Here is a 25,286-nt window from a genome sequence, read left to right as displayed (position 1 = left end):
AATAGAGCAGCCTTAGAGGCAAATAAGGCGAAAGCCATCATCCTAATGACTCGTCATATGGATGATTCGCTCCAGTACGAGTATATGAATGAAGAAGACCCCAGAAGGCTGTGGGTCTCACTCGAAGAAAGATTTGGCAACGTCCGTGACTCCTTGCTTCCTGACCTAGAAGTGAGATGGCATAGCCTCCGCTTCTGTGATTTCAAGTCAGTTCTTGACTATAACTCGGAAGCACTTCGCATTAAATCCTTAATGGAATTCTGTGGTAAAGAGATCACAGATGTGATGTTGATTGAGAAGACTCTCTCTACCTTCCCCGTCTCTGCATTGATGGTTGCTAAGAACTATCGAATCTATGTATATGCAAGACGGATCACAAGGTTTCATGAGCTCATTGGAACTATGAATGTCGCTGAAAAGCATGACAATATCCTTGTGAAGAACTATAATTTGAGATCTGTGGAAACAGAGCATATTCCGGAATCCAATTATAGTCGCACCTCTAAGAGAGGGCGCCAAGAGTGAAACCCTAATCTTAGGTATACTTATGGACATTCTGATCCATATAATCGCTCTACTTGGGAAGGTAACCGCCAAAATAGGCGAACACGGAACCGAAGAGGTAAACGTGGAAAGAGAGAGGGAGGCAACGCCTCTGGCCATGTTGGTGGCGCCACCAACACTAAGAGCCATCTAAATGACGCTTTCAAAGCGCCTCAATCAATGGAGTTCGAGCAAAGAGATGTATGTTCTCGATGTGGAGTGTCTGAGCATTGGGCACACATTTGTAGAGCTCGTGAAGAACTTGTCACCGCCTACAAAGCATATTGTGAAGCAAGAGAAGCTCACTATGTGGAACAAGAAGATCAAGAAAATGATCTAGAGTGAAGGGTTGCAGACTACAAATCTGGCTGGAATCAATAGATCGCCAATTCTGTTAAAGTCTTTATTTTTCAAGAGATGTAGGCGATTGCCATATTACCTTTATTAGATTAGATTTTCTTTGATCATAGAAACGATGATGTACTTCGTTGGCTTATGAATAAAATTTCGAGTTCTTTCCATTATGACTCCATTTTGATTCTGAGCATATGACTTTGTGACTACGATGGCTAGGCCATCAATATTAATTCAAGGACATGGAATAGCCCAAGTTCCACTTGCCAAATGGCACCTTGATTACAGTTGTCACATGTCTACGCTCTTAGGGCAAATCGTACCCTATGAATAGCCAACGAATTCCATGCGACAATGCATGTAGAGAACGAAAATGTGTTCCTTTGCATTGCCTCTAATGATTGCGAACAAAGACGCATCTTAGAGAAGTTTATGTGTCTCTCTAGTGGACTCTATGTCACTATTCTAGCTATTAATCCAATAAAAGTTATGAGAGAAGATCTCTCGGATTTAGACACATATTGGCTTTGTCACGACAGGATCGATCATCCTAGTCATGATATGATGATCCGCCTACAAAGACTTCACACGGACATCTTTACAAAGCCCGTTCCTTAGGGAAATTAGGACTGAGACCGTCCTCTGCAAAGGATATGACAATACTCATTCTGTTCTTACAAATAATCCGTAGGGATTTTGTGGATTGATTCAACCAACTTGCGGACGCTTAAATATTTCATGATATTGGTTGACACGCAAACACGCTGGTCACGTGTTGTGCCATTGTCCATCTATAAATGCTGCTTACGCTACACTCCTAGCTCATATCATATGACAATGGGCTCACTCCCCAGATCATCCTATTCAGTCAATTGGATTTGACTATGCTAGAGAGTTTACATCGAAAGACTTTCGATGGATATTGCAATGGGCTTGATGTTGGACATCACATTCCCATTTACACACCCAATTGGTCTCGCGGAAACGACTACGATGGTAGTCCGAACATTGGTAATGCGCACCAATCTTCTTACATCCGCTTGGGGTGATGCAATATCGCATGCAGCTATGCAAATTCGTCTACGACCTACCGCCACTCAATGTACCTATGCGTTACAGCTAGTGACTGGGTACACGTATTTTGTACTTACGCACATTTGAGTGAGCTATTTATGTGCCCATTGCGCCGCCACAGCGCGCTATGATAGGTCCTTACAGACGAATGGGCAACTACTTTGGATTTGAGACTCCAACCATCGTCCGCCACTTAATGCCCTTGCTAGGCGATCTCTTTACCGCTAGATTTGCGGATGTCACTTTGATGAGACAGTCTTCCCGTCGTTCGGGGGAGATAAGAACACGAATGTTCAACAGGAACGATAGAAATTGTCATGGCCTGTCCCCACTATGTCTCATCTCGATCCCTATTAAAGTGACGAGATCACACAAATATGCTGCAAACATGCCTGCAAGGAAGGACGTCCCTACCAGAGGACGTAGCACCACCCTACACGGAGGTAGGCATGGCGCCAACGCCAAAGAGAGTGGCACTCTGGCGTTACAGGCCATGGCCCCAGTTAGGATGCTTGGGAGGTCCGTGGGTTCGAAGGATACTTTGGCACATTCCAATCCTTTGATCATCGACACTCAAAATCCGTCTCAAGAGTATCTTCCAGGTTATGGTTATCGTTGGGGGACGCCTCAACGTCAGAACCTATTCCTGAGAATATAGAGCTCTATGAAAATTACACTAGTGTACATGAGATGTGGGATAGAAACTCCATCATAATTGGTGATGTAGTTGCGTATTTTGTTGCGCATGAGTTTGTTGAGTCAGATGATATCGAACCACGCTCCGTTGATGAATGAATACCAACGTAGAGAGTTTTTGGCCTAAATGGAAAGATGCGATCCAGGTTAAGATGGATTCTCTAACGAAGAAGAAGGTTTTCGAGCTAGAGATGCCAACACCTCCTAACATAAAACCTGTTGACTAATGGGTCTTTGTTAGAAAGCGTGATGAGAAAAAGAGATGGCAATCTCACCTTATGGCGCAAGGCTTCTCACAAAACGCCCTGGAATCGACTACGATGAGACATATTCTCTCGTAATGGATGTCATTGCACTCCACTACCCTGTCAGTTTGGTAGTTTCTGAATAACTGAACATGCAGCTTATAAATATGGTCACTACATATCTCTATAGGGATCTAGATACGGAATATACATGAAGGTTCATGGCGAACTTCATTTACCCAAGTCAAGTGGCTCTAGACCATGGAGCGCGTTTACAATAAGGTTGAAACGCTCACTAAAGTGACTACTTGATTGAGAAGGGATATGCCCACGCGTTTCTATGACAAGTTTCGGATTCTATTGCGGTTCATGTTGGACATGATCTTCATTAGAAGCCCTTAAAGAGTTAAGGGAAACCGCTGAACACTTGAAATCCGAGTTTGAGATGAAGGATTTTGGGAAAACACGATTATGTCTCGGTTTGGAACTTGAGCATCGTGTCGATAGATGCTTAGGCATTTTGACAAGGTCAAGCCTTCAAGCACACCCATGATCGTCCGTAGTCTTGATCCTGAAAAGGATCCTCTTCGTCGAAAGGATGATGACGAAGATGTGTTAGAGGCAGAAGTGCCTTACTTAGTACAATAGGCGCATTATTGTACTTATCCCAATGCACAAGACCGGACATCTCATATGTTGTGAACTTGTTAGCTAGATATAGCTCTGCGCCAACGCGACGCCATTGGATTGGTGTAAAAGATATCTTTCGATACTTGAGATGTATGAGTGATATGGGCTTGTTCTATCCCTACGAAGAGATGATGGATTCGGACCCATCACACACCAGGTACGCCGCCAACCCTGGCTTGCGTCCACTATCCCCATCCCAAAACGACATGTGTTTTGGAAGGTTTTGCTGATGTTGGGTATCTTTCTGACCCACACAAAGGTCATTCCTAATCCGGTTAAGTGTTCACCATGGGAAAAGACCGTGACATCTTGGAGGTCTACAGAATAGACCCTAGTCGCTATATCTTCGAATAAGGCAGAGATCATTGCTCTTCATGAAGTGGTTCGTGAATGAATATGGATTGGATTCATAATTACGCATGTTCGAACAATTGTGGTTTGAAGTCTACCACAGATGAGCCTACGAGCATTTAGGATAATGCTGCTTGTTTTGAACAAATGAGGCAATGCTACATCAAAAGCGATTACACCAAGCACAATCAGCAACAACAGACTCTCCTCGAGATCAAAGTGAACTAGATTCAATCTGAGGACAGTGAGGCAAACTTGTTTACTAAGTCATTGCCCAAATCCACGTTCGAGAAACATGTGGCAAGAATTGGCTTGCGGAAATTATCTGAACTCCCATGATCGTAGTTATCAGGGGGAGACGCAGACATCAGGGGGAGATGTCTACATGTTCACCTCGAAATGTGAAGGGTGTGTTGTGCTCTTTTTCCCCTTCGACCGAGATTATTTTTGTCCCACTGGGTTTTTGTTACTCGGCAAGGTTTTTAACGAGGCAAAGGGAGAAGCACCGCGTTTGGGCAACACAAGGGGGAGTGTTCAAGGAAAACCTAATTTGTGTTTAGCCCAAACTCTAGGTTACTTGACCTAGTGGTAATAGGATTTAATTAGAAGGATCTAGAATCCTAATTAATGTAGAATTACTTTCCTTGTATGATTGAGATTCTATGCATTGTAATCCTCTATATAAAGAGGCCCCTATTATCAATAAGAATACACAGCGATTATCTCTCAATTTCTGATTTCCTAAAACAGCCTATAAATTATGTAAAAATTGAATTTTCCACGTGGTAAATAGTACTGGGCACATAATAAACCCCTTAGTTAATTTTATTTATAGTTTTTATTTATTTATTTAAATACTAAACTTTACATTTTTTTTGAATAATGGTAATTTCATTGATAATAGCGCATGCCAAGAAGGCCATTACATACTCACCTGCTGATACATAAAAATGGCCAGAACAAGGCTTCGTGGAGGAGCCACAGTACTACATAGGATAGACCAACTATATTTGAACTTATCGGTCACTATAAAAGCGAGCCTATAATCTATGAAAAAAACATAGCAAATAGACAAACCAAAACTATACTCGTTTGGTTCCTAATACAAGGAAATTCATTTTAATTAGACAAAAGCTAAAAACATAGATTTGGGCCAAGAGCCAAAACCCTAGCCCAAATAGAAGCTGATGGACTAAGGTAGAAACCTTAGCCCAACAATTAAAGCCCAATAGGGCATACCAAGGAGATCTCCCGGCCCAGCAGCCTGATTCGGGCCTAGTCTGTCGTCTACTCCAGCACCCAGTCATACGGCCCCTTCCGGCAGAGTTCCATTCGATCCATTCTACCGACCCACGTGGTCAAGATCCACACTACCATGCCAACAGTCCAATCTCTCAGAGCCACGCCGCCGACCTGCATCAAACTGAACAAAAACATCCCCGATCTGGGTTCCCCGACTCCTCGGCTCAACAAACATCCCCGATTCCAGCCTTGCAAATCGAGTTCCATGACGCCAGCGATCCAAGAAAACCATCAGCGGGAATGAATACCGGCCCGGACGGCACGACCACCACTGTCTCCACCATCCCAGCCAAACCAAACTGACAAAACACCAGAGAGAATCCCTGACAGTGTCCCATGGGCAGTAGTGTTCCCGTCCGGCAGCAAGCCCCATGACAACGGGAGGCCAGGCCCGACGTTCGGGCGCCGCCGGACGAGAAGAAATTTGCAACCGGAAGGCCTCAGAGTTTAGGTGAGAGAGAAAACTAAGATAGAGTGATTATTAAAATAATTTTACTTTTCCACCATACCTGAACTTTACATCAATCTCACGTACTCGTCAAATATTAATTTTTGCATGTTTTCAATTTCAATTATTTTTCAATCATGAAAAAATTGGTTACACCGTAAAACTATGAAAAAAGGGCCGAAACGACTGCGTTTCTTATTAAAGAGCCGCCTTTCTCTAAATCGTAGTAAATAAGGGAAAAGCAAACCCTTTCTTCCCTAAAATCCCAAATCTACAGAGCACTTCTTGTTCTTCTTCTTCTTCAAGCTCCCGCACACGAACCCAACCAAGGTATCTTCTTTCTCCCTCATATTTCTTGTTGTAAATTCCTTACCTCTAATTTCCCTAATTCCTCTTTTCCGCGCAACAATTTCTGGGTAAATCGGCGGATGAAGAAGGTCTTATGATTTTAATTTTAATGCTTTTAGGGTTCTCGATTATATTTGAATTGAAATTTTAGGTCTTTTTCCTGAAACAATATTCCTGTACTCGGCTCAACTAGTTTGAGCCTTTCGATTGCATATTTTTCATTAGCTGAATTTTAGTCAAATTGAAATTAATGCTGCACAAGGAACAATTGAGGTGAAACAACTGTCCAAGAAAATTTTTTGATAGTGTTAAATTTTTTTTGTTAATTTATAGTTTAAAAATATTATGATCCAATGCAATTTTTTTCTTTCTTCTTACCCTGAATCTGTATGGTAGCATGATTCTTGTAGAGAATTGTATTGCTTTCGTCTAGGTTTACGAATCATTTAACTAGTTTTAGTTCTTTAGTAGAGTTTACAACATGATCTTGGTTTATGTGGATTGATTTAGCAGTTTGAATCTTCTTGTGGCAGCACCACGTAACTTCAACCTAGTCGATTTGAAATTTTCTACTCTTTTGCCTCTTTTCTCCCAATTCGTTCTTGATATTCACTGTCTTTTGGTTGCTTGTTTATTTTGGTTTCTTGATCTTGTTGCGCACACATGGTGATACTAGATGAATGTGGATGACCTAATTACTGGTTAAATACAGGGTGTTGCAGCATTTTGGGACTGTGATTGGGGTAGTTCTCAGAACTTGGGATTGGTCTTTGAGGGGAAGGCAGTTCTGCTTATTCTGATTTGAACATGTCGAGTAAGAAAGAAGAGAAGGCTCAGGCTGCAGCAGAAAGGATCAAGGCTCAGGCCTTGAGTGCTGCCAAAGGTCTTAGTCGAGCTCAGGCTGAAAGGGCTGCTGCTGCTGCTGCCCGAAATGTTAATGCTTATGGTCAGAAGGAAGAAGGACCCAGCAGATGGCAGGAGAAAAGGGAAGCCAAGAGACAGATGTATTTGATGAGTACTGAAAAGGCAGTGAGACTGGGTGAAAGGAAAGACCTGAAGGCTAATGTATCTACTGTTGGTAGTGCAGCTTCACAATGCCAGAAGTGTTTCCAGCCTGGGCATTGGACATATGAATGTAAGAATGAACGTGTATACATCTCAAGGCCCTCTAGGACTCAGCAACTCAAAAATCCTAAACTGAAGATGAAGGTGTCACTATCCTACGATCTGGATGGTCCAGATCCAGATACTAAAAAGGAAGAGAAGAGTGAAAAGCTGTCGAAGAAAAGCAAGAGGAAACATAGGCGAGGTTCTGATTCTGACAGTGATAGTGAAGCTTCAGTTTTTGAGACTGATAGTGGGGAATCATCAGTTACAGGTTCTGATTATTCTTCTGAAGGGAGTAGTTCGGACTACAGTTCATCATCTGATTCCGAGGAGGAGAGAAGGCGCCGGAGGAAGAAGAAGAAGCAAAAGACAAGACGTAAAAGATACTCCTCATCATCTGAATCTTCTGATTCAGAATCAGCTTCTGAATCTGATTCTGATGAAAGGAGAAGCCGGAAGAAGAGCAAGAGGCACAGCAGAAAGCGTTAAACTAAGGTACTTGAGCAGAAGGAAAATGTTGGTGGATGGTTCAAGTGTGTCGTGTATTACCAATCAGTCGATGAATGTTAACAAGCTATTCCATGAAACTAGTTCAATTATGGGGTTTCTGAGATGAATGATTAGGTATGTTATACATCCTTGTGGATGTTTCCTTGGCATTTATCTCTTTTTGACTGTGTTGCTTTATTTGAAGTTGTTCTGTAATACTTCGTTGGTTTTATGAATTGAGCTTTTCTTGGTAAATTTCCATTGTTTTTCAATTTGCAGAGCAGTGGTAGCGTTTGAAAATTATGCATATTATAGTAACTTTGTTATTGTGAGTTGAATCATCTGGTATAGTGGCATCGCCCTGTGAGGCTATGACCGATATGGCGATTAAGCTTCGACAGATAAACGCTGTATTGACTGTTGGTTTTCTGAATAGGTCTGTCTTATGTCAGCGATGTGAAAAAGAAAAAGCGAATGTTTAAAATTATAACGAAAATGCTGGAGACACCAAAAAATTATACCAAATATCAATACCAAATGACATGGCAATGATTATGTATCACTTTAGACGTAATAATTTCCAGCAATATATATTTCCCTCTTGTAATTTTATCATTATAAAAAAAATTAATAATATCATTTATAAAAGAAATTAATAATGATTTCAACAGCAGCAGAAGAATTGACCCCTAGCCTCTTGAAAGCTACTTCCATGGCTCTGCCACGGATGCGGGTAGTAGACTTTTATTAACAAAAAAAGAAAAGAAAAAGAATTACACCACATACACACGTATATATTCATGAAACAACTGCCGTAGTTTTTCAGTTTCAATGGAAGTTATGATTTGAAGGATATGAGTGAACATGTATAGAATAATAAGAACCACAATTCCAAATCATCTTCCATAGCTATATATCTTCCTCCTCCATACCAACTACAACACACATGATGATGAAAGAAGCGATCGAAACTCATATAGCACATAGCTCATAGCTGGAATACAATTCCAGCAAGTCTGAAAATTCTCTTCCCGCATGCCTTGAGTTATGGATATCAAGTTTTAGGGTCTCTTCTTCTTCCTCCTCCTCTTATTGCTATTTTAAAAGTTATTATTGAAAAATTTAATCTCTATTGAGAGAGACATGTTGGAAATTAAATTCCAGAAAAGCAATGATGTGGCATGTCCACATCGTTTGGGATCCAATTTTGGAACAAAAATAGAGATTATAACTAAAATTATAAACCAACTACAATTCATACTTTAATTCTGTGAAAAGTAGATCCCCATAAAAACAAAAACAAAAACAGAAAATCAAATCAAATCAAAATAGCAAACTATTTTTTATCAAAATTGCATGTTTTTATTTTTTCATCAAAATATTCTCATATTGTTTGTAAATATTTCTTGAACTAATAGAATTACATAATGTTCTCTCAAAAAAATAAAATTACATAGTGAAAAATTAAACTAACAGAGATCATCTATGATGAATGGGGGGGGGGGGGGGGGGGGGGGGGGGGGGGTGGGGAATCCCGAACACTATCCACTCCGACCAATAATTCCCACGTACATAAGCCCTTGTGGATCCTTTTGCCTATTTGGTGTATTGAGTCATCTACCTAAATCCTTCGCCATAACCCATTTTGCGGGCAATGCTGCACATGAACACCTCAAGGGGGCGGAGGTTGTACTTGGTCACACCCATTGAATAACTCAGCTCATCCTCTGAGGCAGCTTGAGGTATGTGAATCTGGTTTCCCAATATAAGAAATGGCACCATTTCCAGTGACTCCTCGGAGACAAGAGCATCGAGCTCCTTTCTTGATTCCGCAAATCTCCCCGTCATTAGCATCAACCATGTAGACTACAGCATCCACACTGGCATAATAGTCAAAGGTGGTGAAGTTAACATTCCCTATAGTCAGAGTGCGTGAGTTTGGTTGCTGAGTAGGTTCACTTTGTATTACCCTCCCACATTCAAGTAAGTTACACAATGTGGTCTCTCCATGGTAAATTCTAAGGTACCTTCATGTATGTGATACCCATATTTATAGATATGACAACAAATTTGTAGTAGAGAGTCATTTTTGGGTAATTTTAGTTCTTTTAGAGGCAATTACTGGACCTATGATATTTTTACATGTTTATAAACAAATTGTTGTCGATGTGATAATTTGGTTCAATTCTATGTAAATGTATAAAACGAATGTGATAACTTTGTTGTTAATGTTGTAGATTTGGTTCAATTAAATTATAATTTTGGTTCAATTAGTTGTAAAATGAGTATATGATATACATCCAAGTACCACAGAAAACCCCCGTCTTTCCACTATTATCAAGCCCTAAGAACAAGATCTTAGTCTTTCTATTCAGTAACCCCAAGAATGTAGGAGCTCCATAATGCCAAACGTGTCTGCTTTCTTACTGGAGTAGAGAAATTTCTAGACAACCCCGTCTTTCCACTATTATCAAGCCTTAAGAACAAGTTCTTAGTCTTTCTATTCAGTAACCCAAGAATGTAGGAGCTCCATAATGCCAAACGTGTCTGCTTTCTTACTGGAGTAGAGAAATTTCTAAAATCGATTTAGACAACGTCTAGGTGTGTTTCTTTCTTAGTAATAGGTTGTCTATTATATGTCCACCTTCCCGATCCAGCTTGAGTTGGGAAACCTCACTACCACAAAAGTGGGCTAAGGCCACCATTTTCTGGGCACTAATCGGGTAATGGTGTCTGTGGGAGATATTTGGGCTGGGTGTGTACTTGCATGGTCTCACTATTACTTATAATAGTGTGTATGCATTTGTTTATTAATAGATGGTAACCTCATGTTTACCCATATTGGTGCCGATGCATTTTAGGCTAGATATAAATCATATAATAGGGGGTTTGGTTCTTTTATTTTTATTTTTTATTTCTAAATAGTAATATTAAATTTATATTATGGTACCTCATAAAATATTAAAACAACATGAAGAGTATCACTGAAATTAGAATTACATTATCAAGATATTCCCTACGCCCGATAAATTAAGAGAGACGTCAGGAGATGCGTATGAGATTAATTGTGCTTCTACAACCTTCTTAGCTTTTTGGTAAACTAAACAAAGTCTTTATCAATAATGCTTCTTGGGTGATGGACTAATTGACTGAAGACCATCCTTTAGGTTTTTGCAAAAAAATTGTATTAAGAAATTATTAATAATTTATATTTATATTTTTCAAAAAATAATAATGTATTAATAAAAAATAATATTTTATTATTATGAAATCAGACCGGATCATTAATAGATCGGATCGACCTGAATCCATATTTGATCCGTTAAATAAACAGGTTAACGGATTCGGATTATTAACGGATCAACGGATCAAAATTTTCAATCCAAACCCCTCCAATAGCCACGGATCTAGAGCGGGTCCGGATCAAAATCTGGTCAATTTACAGGTCTAAATCAAATGAGTAAATGAATAAAATGGTAATAAAATTCTAAAGGTGGCATTCAATAGTGTCCTAATCTTTTCAGCCTTTCCTAATTTCATGAGCCAATGTAACTCGGCCCAATCCAGTCCTTAAGAATGGGTCGAGCCATGCACCTCTACATGATATAGACAATTCCCAGATCTTTAGAATTTTCTAGTTCAGTACCCCTTTGCATTGCCTGGGATTTCCTTATTCGTATAGGGATGAAAATTTTTTCATATTTTAAATAGGTCATTGATCTCTTCTTTTAAATCTACATCTATAGACCCAACGCTCTGCTAGGGTTTGTTGTGCAGCGTATCTATGAGTCCGTCGCGTCCTACACCTTCTCCATTCATGGAGCTTTCTTCATGATTCCGCCTCGTCGTGTTTGCCTTCGTTGTGGTCGTGGGCACAGTGTGTGTTGAGGGGAATCTTGGTCCTAGTGTTAGTTTATTGGAGAACCAAGAGAGTGCTGGGTCGGCAGTGAAGGGTGATAGAGGCTGTCCGGTGGAGTGGAATCCGAGCGGTATGGGATCTGGATTGTTATAGTAGTCGACATAAGGCTTGATGGCTGCGAGAGCAGGGATCAGTGGTTGGGTTCCTGTCGTTTGTGGCGGTGATTGCCTTCTCTAGCAAAATTGGGGTGGTTGTCAATTCGCTACTTCGGCGGTCGTGGCGGAGGTCATTGAAGGCGGGCTGAAATTAGATTTTGATGATAGTGGTGGAGTCCGTCTTGTTGGTGGTAGATCTCCAGTCTTTTCTGCCACCAGATGCTCGGATCACCTGACGATGCTACTACCAGATTATGGGTTCGCGGCTTGTGATGACATCAACTTCTTCTTGGCAGTTGATGACTTTCGACGACTGAGCGGCACAGACAGTGTTGCAGGCAGCAAGCCACCGAGTAGTTTGGTGGACAGTTAGTTCGTCGGTGGCGGAAGGTTTGGACGCCTTTAGACTCTATGCAATGCATGGTGCTGGGTTTGGTGGACGAGTCTGGGCTAGATCCGGATATGGGATCCGAATGGGTCTTGGATCTGATCAAGAACTGTGATACAAATTTTCTCTTGGGCTCCCTTCCAATTATTGCATTGGTTTTGGGATTATGATGTGTATTTGTATTGGGTCGAGGACCCGGGATTATGGCATATGTTAGAAAGAGATCGTATGCGGTATGTCAACATGACCATGTTTTGACACCCTTGGCCGGCTTCGATTTTTTGATGGAAGATTGCCCTCTATTCTTCTTCAAATTGACTTTTGTCATTTTGTGAGTTGGATATGCTTGGGTAGTCATACCATTGACTACAAAATTCACTACATGGCAATAATCCATAGTGGTAAAACAGCGCATGCGCTATTGCTGTATTGTTATTTTCTTGAATTTTTGATGCACTTGTTGCTTCTTTTTTCTTATTTAAAAAGTTGTACCCTGAGATTTTTTCTCGATTATCAATAAAGTCTGACCTCCTTCAATTTTAAAAAAAAAAAAAAAATCAAATTCTGCATCTCATAGGATGTCTTTATTTTTGTAGGAGGATGCGGTTTTAGATTGTTTCACGTTATAAATCGCTAGCCCAAATTGTTATTAACTTCTTTGCATACCCATTATTCGTTGTGGTCCTTCAATTTTCTTTTCGTCTAATTGTAGATAGGAAGATATATACATCAAACGGATGGAAGATGATAACGGCTTTCCACAATAATCATTGGTCTTGCAGGAATCCTATGAGCTAATTCTTTCAAAATCAGAAAATACTAGCCAAAAGCTCTTTATAATTTCTTGAAAAGAAGGAAAGAAAATGAAGGAGGAGGTCTGTATTCAATCAAGAATGAGAGTACTACCTGCCATTTATACAAGAGTCAAGTACAGCTATTTATATTATAGAAAAGGAGTTGACAAAATACACTTTTACCCTTAACAACTCCCCTCAAGCTGATGGGAGGGAACCTAGTGTTGAGAGTATAAATCCCACATGAGAAAAATGGGACCTTACCTATGGGTTAATTAGGATTTGGGTCACTCTATCTATTAATGTCAATTGGTTTTGGATGTAAACTCCAGATTATTTTATCATGGTACCAGAGCGGGTTATCCCACGTGTGCATACATTGCGGCCACATTGGCTCCACGTCACCCAATATGAGTTGTCCACGTGTATGGTTTGAAAATTCACCACACGTGGGGGTAAGTTGTCCACGTGTATGGCTTGAAAATTCACCACACGTGCTAGGGCGTGTTGAGAGTCTAAATCCCACATGGGAAAAATGAGACCTTACTTATGAGTTTATAAGAATTTGGCATGGGCCACTCCATCCATTGCCAATTAGTTTTGGATGTGAACCCTAAATTATTTTATCACCTAGCATCAAATTGTATGATATGAAATCGTTCGAAGAGAGCAATATTCACAGTGAGTCTCAAGAACCATGTGCTTGCTTTATCACCTAGCATCAGATTGTATGATATGAAATCGTTCAAAGAGAGCAATCACGGTGAGTCTCAAGAACCATGTACTTGTGCAACAGCAAAGTGGGAAAATCTTCCTCTGACCCATCGTGTTTCCGACTCTTGATAAGATGTTTGAGCCGGCTGACCATGTTTGTTTTGCGGCCATTTGCAAGCAGTGGAATTTTCTCATATAATCTGTTAGAACTTGAATTGAACTCATCCTGGTTAAAACATTTATTCTAAATTAATAGGAGATGTATTCAACATATGACCTAGATACCTAAAGTACGTGTGACGTTTATCAACTCTTAGCTAGGTTTCCTATGAATATGTAATACATTAGGATAATTATTAGGATGACTTGATTCTTAGGACTAGACCTAGATACCTAAAGTGTGACGTTTATCAACTCTTAGGTTTCCTAACCTTACTTAGATTATAAGTTCATTAAGTCTATGAATATGCAATACATTAGGATAATTATTAGGGTGACTTGATTCTTAGGAAATTCCTTTATGGGAGGACTCTTAAGGTTTATCATCCAATATAAAAAAGGTGCTTAAGGTCCATATATATGCTCTCTCTGGAACAATAAGCATTTGAAGGAGCTTGAGACCAGAGAAGAGGAGAAGCCCTTGATTTGTGAAGTTGTACGAGTTCATCCAGTTGCTGCTCGAGATGTCTACCATCAGTGAATCAGGTAATTTGCTTAAGCCATGCAGTACTAGTTCATATTGATATTGATTTTTGTATGTGTTTATGTTAATTGTGATTTGATCCTTGTGACTGTGTTTTTCTCATTCAGTTCAATATAAACAAGCAAACCAACACGGCCGCTGGCATACTAAGGAACTTGTTCCTCCTCCCATGCTTTTGGTCCGTAACAAAACACAAACAACACTCTACAGTGTTTCCGAAGGAGAAGTGTACAACAATGGTGAGTTACCAGGACTGCCTCCTCGTACCAAGTGGTGTTGTGGTTCTAGCCATGGTTGGTTGGCCACAGTAGATGAACTGACCAACCAAGGTGTGGTTATAGCACTCCGAAACCCTTTCAGAAAATCAAGCCCTATTCGCCTCCCTCCCTTGAAAGAAGAGATCTCGGAAGCTGTAAAACATCGCTGCCAAAATATAGTCTACAGGGTTATCTTGTCTGCAGATCCAGCTCTGAATCCGGATAATTATATGGTTTTAGCTCTCTACTGCACTGATGACCATGTGTTGGCATTGGCTTTGTTCAATGCAAGCCACGGGCGTTGGCATTTCATAGAAGCACCATCAGATATTTTTGATGCTATATTTTATAAAGGCCGAGTCTATGCAATAGGCTATTCGGGAGAGATTGTGTCAGTGAATGTTGATAACCCAGGACAAGCAAAGCAACTTACTCCTTCGATATACAACCTTGCTGACTATTGCGTGTATCTTGTGGAGTCAACTAAGGGAGACTTATTGACCATTCAAAGAAGAAGAAGAAGGCAGCCCCATGATGCTTCCATTGAAGAAGCATTATTCATTGTTTACAAGGTAGTGTTCAACGAGGGAGATGGATCCATTGAGAAGCAAGTTGAAGTAGAAGACATCGGAGATGAGGCTTTATTCGTGGATGACATGCATTCGATCTCTGTTTCGACTTCAAACTATCCTAGGGTCCGACGAAATTCCATATACTACATTAAAGATAATTATTGCTTAGAAGATCAAAACTTGGAGGACAGAAATATCACAAAGCATCACGAGCTCAGGTCGCCATTCCTTATTGGTCTCTTCAAGTGGATTGTTGATTTTATTCTGAGTCTCTGTGGTTTGCAGAGCGCATCAAACTTGCCTGTCTTTCTGGAATGGCATCAGCTCCCATTATGAGAAATTCTTTCGTTTTTCTGAGTTCGTAATTAGTCGTTTCTGAAAATTTTATGAGTTTCATATGTAAGATCAAATATGGACATAACACATATCATCATAAAGTAATTGATGATTAGCTTAATATCAATCCTAGTTTAACATGGATACAAATAGTAAATCAATACTTGTAACTTAATGAAGCAGTGTATCTATTCATTAAGGTAAGTAATCCTATTCTTAGTCTGCAAGAAAGATTACAATGAAGTGTTACATTAAGAATCTAACTAGGAAACCTAAACCGATATGGATAGCTTTAATGGGAAGCTTCTTGAGGGTTAAGTCTCCTATATATACAGATGAATTGGTCCCTGATTACTACCGACGTTTTGCATATTGTTCTGTCCATTGAGAAGCAAGTTGGTAAGTAACAGAAGGCCATATTCAGTGTTCGTGTTTGTAGCATAAGATGGAATCCATGCCAGTGATTGTTGAAGGTAAGCCTTAATCCCTTTTATGATTGTGTGCATATATTGTGAGCATGTATATGGTTTTTAACAATTGGTATCAGAGCATAGGCTCACATATATCAAAATCGTTTTAGGGTTTTGCCAAACAAATACAAAAAAAAAAAAAAAAAAAAAAAAAAAAAAAAAAAAAAAGGTTTTTGCTTTACGGGTCAAGTGACTGACCAATTCACTGACCATGTAACTGATCAAAGTAAGTTACTTAAGTCGATTGCTGCATCTGGTTAATTATGAAATTCACGCTTCCACTGTGATTTTTAGCAGCAAATTGGGGAAAAAAGCAAAAACAGGTTTTTCTATGGAAATTGATTTCGATTCATAGCATGATAATTGAATTTTGATTGTGCTCAAGAACACTAGTTGCATTCCCGGCGTGCGTTAGGTTAGAGTAGATGGTGACCGGATGAAATTTACAATTTCTTGATTGTTCTGTGGTTTCTTGGAATCGAAACAATTTTGATTGTGCTTGAATATGCATGATGAATTGATTGATGATATGGTATTGTATCTGTGATTGTGTAAAATTGCATGAAGAACAAAATCTCCCAGAATTTGTTTACACAATTAAAATTGACAGATACGAGAGCTTAATTTTCTTACAAGGATGAATCTGGGTAGAATATAAAGTTAAAAGCTCATGAGTTTTGTGGTTTTCTGTTGGCATAAGTGATTATGATGCACAAAGCATTCTTCATTGATGTTGGCAGAAAACAATGATCAGGTCACTGACCATGTAACTGGTCATGTCACTGACCACGTAACTGGTCATGTCACTGACCACGTAACTGGTCAGGTCACTGACCATGTAACTGATCGAGTAACAAAACTGAAATTGTGTTTTGTGTTTTAAAACTATGCTTCAGTTTTATCTTCCAAAGAAGTGGTCAAGTATGGTTTTAGAATACAAAACAGCAATATGCGTGCTTGATGAAAATAAATATGGATACTTAGAAATTTTTCTTCTGTCTAAAGATGTGGATAAATTTCTTTGGATAACTTGTTTTCATTGAACATGGTATATTGATAAAGAACTCCAGGATGTTATGCTTCTGCTCAAAAGTGTTGCTTAACATTATTTTTGGTTATGGACTGATATGAATGCAAGTATGGATTGTTTAGGTTTTCTGTATATTCTTGTTTTGGTTGCTTAAAGCTAAATAAAACACAGAAAACTTAAAAGTTATTTTCTTTACAAATTGAGAACTCACACGAATTTTTGTTTTGCTCCTTAGGTAACTCTTACATGAACTTGAACAGTGTCTTGATGCTAACTGGAACCAACTATAGAGCTTGGCTAGATTCTGTAGAGAACTATATGGGAATGCATGAGAACATAGACTATTGCTTCACTGAGGACAAACCTGAAGAGTTAACTGAAAAGAGCACTAAGAAGGAAACTGATCTTTACAAGAAGTGGCATAGATCCAATAGAATGGCTAAGAACCTCATTCGTACCTCTATGTCCAAGACTTTCAGAGGAAGTATAGAAGAACCTGAGCTAGCATCAGATTTTTTGGAACTCATAAGTGCTAAGTTTAAAGAAAGTGAAAAGGCAGAAGCTGCTAGGCTAACCAAGGAGTTTCATGGTTTGAAGTACATGGGTTCAGGGGGAGTTAGAGAGCATATTATGAAGATGATCAATATAAATGGCAGACTCAGGGAGCTCTTGATGGGGGTTAGGGATGAGCAGGTAGTGCATTATGCACTACATTCCTTGCCTAACAGTTTTAGTCATCTTAGGACCAGTTACAACTCTCAAAAGGGAAACTGGACTCTAGATGAACTTATATCCATCTGTGTGGATGAAGAATCTAGGATCAAGGAAGAAAAGGAACCTGCTACAACCATTAACCTCATTGAGAAGCCTAAAAGGAAAAAGCCCCAAAATAAGCTCAAGCCTATCAAAGCCATAACTAAGAGTTCAACAGCTGCAGTGGCCAAGGAAAATAGGCCATTTAGGTTCAAGTGCTACTTTTGCAAAAGAGTAGGACACATGAAAAAGGACTGCACTGGCTATAAAAATTGGTTAGCCAAAAAGGGTAAGATTTTTTCTAATACAGTTTTTTCTTTAGAAATTAATCTTATAAATTGTACATACATGTGCATTTGCAAGCATAATTAGCTATAATGAGCCAGACTCACGGTACCGCCAGGGGTATCAACGCCCACCATATAGGTGACTGGCGTAAAGACAGCTAGCCGGGTTACCGCCTGAGCCCCGGATCAACCCCAAAGCACCGCCGACGCGCCGCCACGCGCCGTGTCAAGTTGGCATCAGAGGCTACTTAAACTGGGAACCGAAGCACATCAGTCCCACATCGAAAACAAGGAGAAGATCATCCTCTTCCTCACCTATAAAAGGTCCTCTCCTCTCTCCTCATTTATTACGCATTCAATACTTACCTACTGTTACTTTGTCAACATAAATACATTGACTAACTTAGGCATCGGAGAGTTGAAGACCGCCCAGCGCGGTCTCCCTCTGACGCCCATTGTATTTTACTTGACAGGTGACGGGAATCACTAACAGCAGAAGTATCGGTCCGCCCGCCGGATCAGGGTTAACTAAAGTCCAGCTACCGCTAGACTTTTAGACATTAACATTGGCGCCGTCTGTGGGAAACCTTGAACAAAAGGTCATCCCATCACAATTACCATGACTAACGATAGCGGGGGAAATGTCGAGGAGCAGGCAGACCAGTCCGCCGTTCCCCAACCCGCCCACCCAGCGGTAAGCATCAACCGCGCACTATTCAGCACCCCGGTCAACCCTGGCGGTGAAACAAATCCAAGCAGCAGCCGCCCCCCAGGTCAGGACCTCACCGCCTTGTATGAGCTGGCGCTAGCGGACCTCCACAAAGTAAACAGAGAGCGCGAGCAGGAACGCAAGGAAAAGGCTGAGGCCCAAGAGCAGGTGGCCACGCTGATGACACGTTTCGACGATCTAAAGCGGGCGCTGGACGCAAACGCCAACCCAGCACGAAGTGAGCAGTCACACAGCACCAGACACAGCCGGCCTACCGCTGGTATAGGACCCATTGTGCAAATGCAGGTACCGCTAAACCCACCTGAGCTGGCAGGAATGGGACCACCCCCCGTCCCCCAACTGTTGGAGCAGGAGGCGGAGTCATCGCTGCGCACCCACCCTCGAGGACCAGAACAAGGACTGAGGGCAATCTACCCATTCCCGGGCGAGGGTCAGTTCCGCGGAGCGCCCGAGCAGGCCCCGCTGGCAACGCAACCGCCCAAATTTTGGAGAGAATACAGCAGTTAGAACAGAGGCTAATCCTGGCAGAGGCAGGCACCCCGGCGCCAGCCCCAAACCCACTCTTCGCGTCCAGGCCAGGACCATTCACCGCTACAATTTTGCAAGCTGTCAGACCAGCGTTTGCAAAGACCCCAAAAATGTCACATTATAGCGGTAAGACCGATCCCTTCGTCCACATGGACACGTTCAAGAAGGTCACCAACAACAAGGGATTTGATGACGCCACCCTGTGCCACTTGTTCAGCGAAACGCTGGATAGTGAGGCAATGAGTTGGTTTTTCGAGTGTCCGCCAGGGTCCATCGGCTCATTCCAGGCATTATCTCATGCTTTCCTCTCTCGATTCATCTTGTTGTCCGCCGGTCATCACAACACGAGCCAGTTGTTTGGCGTCCGGCAGGGAGGGGACGAATCATTGAAGGCATTCGTCACAAGATGGCGGGCGGCAGCATCTCAGTGCCGCGATCTCGACAAAACAATGGCTTCGGCGGCTTTCAAGCAGGGACTCCTCAAGGGACCATTCCTCTATCACCTCAACTACAATCATCCAAACGCGGCGTATGATCACCTTATGAGTGAGGCGGTCATTCATGCCCAGGCAGAGTTTATCACATATGGAGAAACCCCACCACCACCAGCAACACCAACAAAATCATCTCAACCCTCCTCCAGCCATCAGGAGACCGCCAGCAAGGCCCCCACTGCACAGCCAGCTGACAAGAAGAGGGAGTGGCAACAGGGCAGTTATCAAAGCAAGAGGCAGAAAGACAACCATTACAAGGGCAACCGCCCATCCCATGGGGACAATCGCAACAAGCAGACGGAGTCCTCTCAACGGTATGTTGTATTTACGGTCCTCACAGCCTCGTACGAGGAAATTTACAATCAGTGCAAGGATCGGATACCACCGCCACCCCCACCGAAATTCCCCAAAAAGGGCAAGCCAAGAAACACCGGCATGTGGTGCAAATACCACGAGGACAGCGGTCACAATACCAACAATTGCAACGCTCTCAAAACGGCCATTGAGACCTTGTACCGTGACGGCAAGATGGATCAATTCAAGGTGCGCCAACCGCCACCTGTAATTGCCAACATTGAGCCACTAGGCCGCATCAACACCATCGATGGCGGGGCTCTAATCACCAACATGTCTCACAGGGCAAGAAAGCGTTACGCACGCGCAAATCACCCAAAGGAAGTCTGTAACATCCGCTACGAGAGATCCGCCAAACTCCCAAAGTCTAGTTGGGAGCCCATCACCTTCTCAGAGGAGGAGGAGCGCGGAGCACATCTACCCCATGACGACCCATTTCTGATCGATGCCATTCTCGACAGATGGTCAGTGGGAAGAATCCTGGTGGATAGCGGATCTGCTGTCAATGTCATATTCAGCGGTTGTTACAGCAACCTTAAGCGGAACAAGAAACTACTACAAGACCATGAGCCATTGCTTAGCTTCTCCGGCGATATCACTCAACCGCTGGGTTCTGACTACATGCGGTTAACCATCTGCTTCAGTCCATGTATGGCGGAGGTACATACTGAATTTATAATTGTGGATTGTTTCAGTTCGTATAACGCCATCATAGGACGGCCGGCACTCAACAAGCTCAAATGCATCATCGCCGGATACATGCTTCTCATGAAGTTCCCCACACCCAACGACACGGGCTGTGTCAAGGGAAGTCAGCAATTGGCAAGAGAATTCTACTCAACCACCATTGCGCGGTCAACCCGCCGCCACGAAATCCTAACGGTAGGAAATTAGGCACCGCCACCAGATATCTTCGAGGATCCTAGGGATGAGGAGAAGAAATATGTGAAGAAGGAACCGGTCAATCCAGAAACATCGTTGAAGGTCATCAGCATCTCCGACGAGCACCCAGAGCGGACAGTCCGCATAGGAGCTCAGCTAGACCCAGAGGTGGCGGCAGAACTCACTCAATTCCTACGGGACAACGCCGCCGTCTTTGCATGGTCATATGCAGACATGCCAGGTATCTCTCCTGAAATCATCACACACAAGCTAACCATCAAGCCATCCTTCTATCCTATCAAGCAGAAGCGGAGGGCCTTTGACGAGGAGAAACACCGCGCCATAGGGGAGGAGGTCGCCAAGCTCCAGGGCATGGGATTCATCCGCCAGGTAGTCTATCCCCAGTGGATCTCCAACCTGGTCATGGTCAAGAAACCTAGCGGCAAGTGGCGGATGTGTGTCGACTTCAAAAATCTCAACAAGGCGTGCCCAAAGGACAGTTTCCCTCTACCACGCATTGATCAGCTGGTTGACGCAACAGCCGGGCACGAACTCCTCAGCATGATGGACGCTTTCTCCGGCTACAATCAGATCAGGATGCATCCCAGCGATCAGGAGTGTACCACCTTCACCACCGACAAAGGCTTGTACTGCTACAACGTTATGCCTTTCGGTCTGAAGAACGCCGGTGCAACTTATCAGCGGTTGATGAATGCTATGTTCGCTGAACATTTGGGCAAGATAATCGAAGTCTACGTGGACGACATGTTGGTCAAGAGTATAAAGGCCAGCGGACATGTGGCAAACCTCAAGATCATAGTTACTATCCTCCTGGCCTATGGCATGCGCCTCAACCCAGAAAAATGCTTCTTTGGCGTCACCGCCAGCAAATTTCTGGGTTATATCGTCAGTGAACGAGGAATCGAGGCTAACCCGGACAAGGTACAGGCCATACTCGACCTGGCGGACCCTGAGTATAAGGTACATGTCCAGTGCCTCCAAGGCAAGTTAACCACCCTTTCTCGATTCATCTCCAAGCTCACTGATAGGTGTGCCCCATTTTTCAAACTCCTCAAAACGACCCACAAGAAAGTCATCAACTGGAACCCAGAATGTCAGACGGCATTTCAGGGCTTGAAGGATTACCTAGCGGAAGTCCCACTACTCTCTATCCCTGTGCAAGGAGAGACACTGTTCATATACCTAGCGGTATCGATATCGGCGGTGAGCTGCGCCATTGTCCGGCGGGAGGGACAGGACGAGCTCCCAGTTTTCTACGCCGGCAGAGGCATGAACGGGGCAGAAACAAGATATCCACCCTTGGAGCAGCTAGCTCTCGCACTCATTGTTGCCGCCAGGCGCCTCCGCCAATATTTTCAAGCGCACACAATCCATGTGCTAACTAATCAACCGCTGAGACAGGTGATGCAGAACCCTGAACATTCAGGGCGCCTCAGCAAGTGGGCCATCGAGCTCAGTGAATTTGACATAGATTACAAGCCAAGAGCCGCCATGAAGGGCCAGGCAGTAGCGGACTTCATCGCTGAACTTACCGAGCGTTAGCCAGAACCCAGTACTCAAACAAAGTCCGCAACAGAAATAGTAGCCAGTGCAGAAACAACTCCCCCACAGTCTGATTGGAACCTCCACGTGGACGGATCCGCCTGTGCCAAGGCCAGCGGCGCCGGAGTCATCTTAACCGGACCCGGGGGACTGAACGCAGAGTACGCGTTGAAATTCAACTTCAAAGCTTCAAACAATATGGCGGAGTACGAGGCGCTCATAGCCGGTCTACTCCTCACCATCGACTCCGGAGCTGACAACGTCAACATATTCAGCGACTCTCAACTAGTCGTCAATCAGGTCAACGACAGCTTCCAAGCCAAGGACCAGCAGCTAGCGGCATATTTGGGGTACGTAAAAACGTTGCTAAAGAAATTCAAATTTCACACAATCACACAAATCCCCAGGGAAAAGAACGCCAAGGCTGATTCACTGGCGAGACTGGCAACCGCCCAACCGCATCAGAGTCCAGCGGACACAAGGGTGGAGTATCTTGACAAGCCAAGTATCACAAAGACCCTGGCGGAAATCTTCAACGTTCAGGTCAACCCCAGCTGGATGGACGAGATCATTACATATAAACGCAACGGAACGTTGCCAGAAGACAAGGTACAGGCAAGACAACTCCAGCGAAGAGCAACCCGCTACAACATCCAGCACGGCAAGCTCTACCGCCAGGGGTTCACCCATCCTAACCTCCGCTGTCTAACCCCAGAGGAAGGAAGGGTTGTCCTAGCGGAAATCCATGGCGGGGAATGCGGAAACCACTCGGGCGCCAGATCCCTGGCCAATCGCACAATGCGACAAGGATACTTCTGGCCCACACTTGGTGATGACGCCCGGCAGATTTCGAGGTCTTGCCACAAATGCCAACAGTTTGCAGATCTCCCACACGCACCAGCGGAACCACTGTCAATCATCGTGGGCCCATGGATTCATTCCACGTGGGGCCTTGATCTGATGGGAAAATTCCAAACTGCCAAGGGTCAATTCAAATACATCATTGTTGCCATCGATTACAACAGCAAGTGGATAGAGGCAGAGCCACTGACGGCAATAACTACCGCCAAGGTAATTCGCTTCCTTTGGAAGAATATCTACTGCCGCTACGGTGTCCCACACACAATCATTACAGACAACGGCACACAGTTCAACAATGACGAGCTCATCTCCTTCACCACCAACTTAGGCACCAAGTTGAGGTTTGCATCTGTCGCCCACCCCCAGACCAACGGCCAAGTCGAAGCGGCAAATAAGATAATCAAAAAGTTGTTAAAAAAGAAGCTCGACAACGCCAAGGGTTTATGGGCGGAAAAGCTCCCAGAGGTTCTGTGGGCCATACGAACAACTCCAACCTCCGCCACCGGAGAAACTCCTTTTTGTATGATGTTCGGCACAGAGGCTGTCTTACCCATTGAAGTTACTCAACCTACCGCTAGAGTCGAAGGCTACTGCCCAGAGAACAACAGCGCTGGCGTCAACTTGGACAACGACCTCCTGGAAGAGAAAAGACGCAAGGCCCACTTACACAATCTACAAAACAAACAACGGGTATCACGTTTCTACAACGCCAGAGTCAAGGCCCGGAACCTCCAGCTGGGGACTCGGTCATGAAGGAAGTCATTCCGCCGCCGACTAAACTCCGCCCAACTTGGGAAGGCCCGTACAAAATTGTGGAAGTCGTTAGCCCAGGCACCTTCTACTTAATGGACAAGGACGGCGTCACATCGGCCCGCCCTTGGAATACTGAACACCTTCGGTATTACTACAAATAGTCAGAACCCTACCCAGGAGCATCTTGACTTAGCTAATTATTTTGTTCAAATATTTAGCTAAGGGAAGCTACCCAACGGGTACTACCCCGCTTTTGTACACTGATCAGTCAGCTATCAATGAAACGAGGAATTATTCAGACCATTGTTACCAAGTCTAGCACTGAGGGCAACTGGCAACGCCAGCAATCGTCGGCGGACCTCGTCCGCTACGAGGTGCACTTGGACCAATCTTAATTCCTTTAATGTTCCATTGATCGACAAAAGAAAAATATAACTCAAAAACACTACACATACATCATGGCAAACCAAGTCAGAAATTTATGTTACGCCCCAAAATTCTTTACAAACTGATGCGCCTCAGCGGCTACAAACAAAAAGGGGAAAGCAGAAAAAAAAAAACTAGGGTCTCGGATAGCTTCAGCGGTTGGCTTCGGCCTCTGCTGCTTCAACAGGCGGCGGCGCGACCGATCGGCTCGCTTGATCGGACCCTCGAGCTGTCGGACTGGGGGTCTCCATGGTGCCGTCCGCCCGGGTGTGTGCCTCCAGAAATCCGGCACGTGACACCTCCGACGGGGTCTGCTGGGGAGTCTGCTGGGACCCTTCCGTCGGATGAGGGCCACTTTCCCCGCTGCCCGAGTAAGTACCTACAGCTGGGGCAGGCACGACTTCTGTCTCCGCCGGGACACTCTCGGCCGGCGGCACGTCAGGCTGTGACGCCTTTACAAAGTCAATGGCGCCCTTCCGCTTCAACATATCTATATTGGCTCGGGCCCCAGACTTCGCCGCTTCCGTCAATGCCTTCTTAAACTCCGCCGACTGCTTGAACGCTTCAACAGCAGCGGCCGCAGCGGTACTCCCCTCAGCTCTCAGGCGGGTAACCTCACCCCCCAGCCGCTTCATTTCGGCCATTCTGTCGGCGGACTCCCGCTGCACTACAATGAGCTTCTTATCTTTAGCGGCTATCCGCTCCTGCAGCAGCGCGATCTCCTGCTCCA

At 43.5% G+C, this 25,286-nt stretch overlaps 3 protein-coding genes across 3 annotated transcripts in view; 2 read left to right on the top strand and 1 right to left on the bottom strand.

Annotated features, from left to right (window-relative positions):
* Positions 1-5,900: 5,900 nt before the first annotated feature.
* LOC112200368 (zinc finger CCHC domain-containing protein 10) lies at positions 5,901-7,919 on the top strand. The gene is made up of 2 exons (XM_024341394.2): positions 5,901-6,033; positions 6,764-7,919. The coding sequence occupies exon 2, from the start codon at positions 6,859-6,861 to the stop codon at positions 7,645-7,647; it is 789 nt and encodes a 262-aa protein (XP_024197162.1). The 5' UTR covers positions 5,901-6,033; positions 6,764-6,858; the 3' UTR covers positions 7,648-7,919.
* Positions 7,920-9,264: 1,345 nt separating this feature from the next.
* LOC112196661 (GTP-binding protein SAR1A) overlaps positions 9,265-25,286 on the bottom strand; it is a 39,904-nt gene continuing 23,882 nt past the window's right edge. The window contains exon 3 of the mRNA XM_024337070.2: positions 9,265-9,469. Within this exon, the coding sequence (XP_024192838.1) occupies positions 9,265-9,469 (205 nt within the window). The remainder of the gene's footprint in view (positions 9,470-25,286) is intronic.
* On the top strand, positions 14,157-15,537 carry LOC121052960. The gene is made up of 2 exons (XM_040519168.1): positions 14,157-14,262; positions 14,368-15,537. Exons 1-2 carry the CDS (start codon positions 14,241-14,243, stop codon positions 15,423-15,425), a joined length of 1,080 nt encoding a protein of 359 aa, XP_040375102.1. The 5' UTR covers positions 14,157-14,240; the 3' UTR covers positions 15,426-15,537.

This window comes from Rosa chinensis, chromosome 4 (genome assembly GCF_002994745.2).
Source record: "Rosa chinensis cultivar Old Blush chromosome 4, RchiOBHm-V2, whole genome shotgun sequence".
NCBI lineage: Eukaryota > Viridiplantae > Streptophyta > Magnoliopsida > Rosales > Rosaceae > Rosa > Rosa chinensis.
The sequence above is the reverse complement of the archived record's forward strand: the minus strand, read 5'-3'. Positions and strand labels throughout refer to the sequence as shown.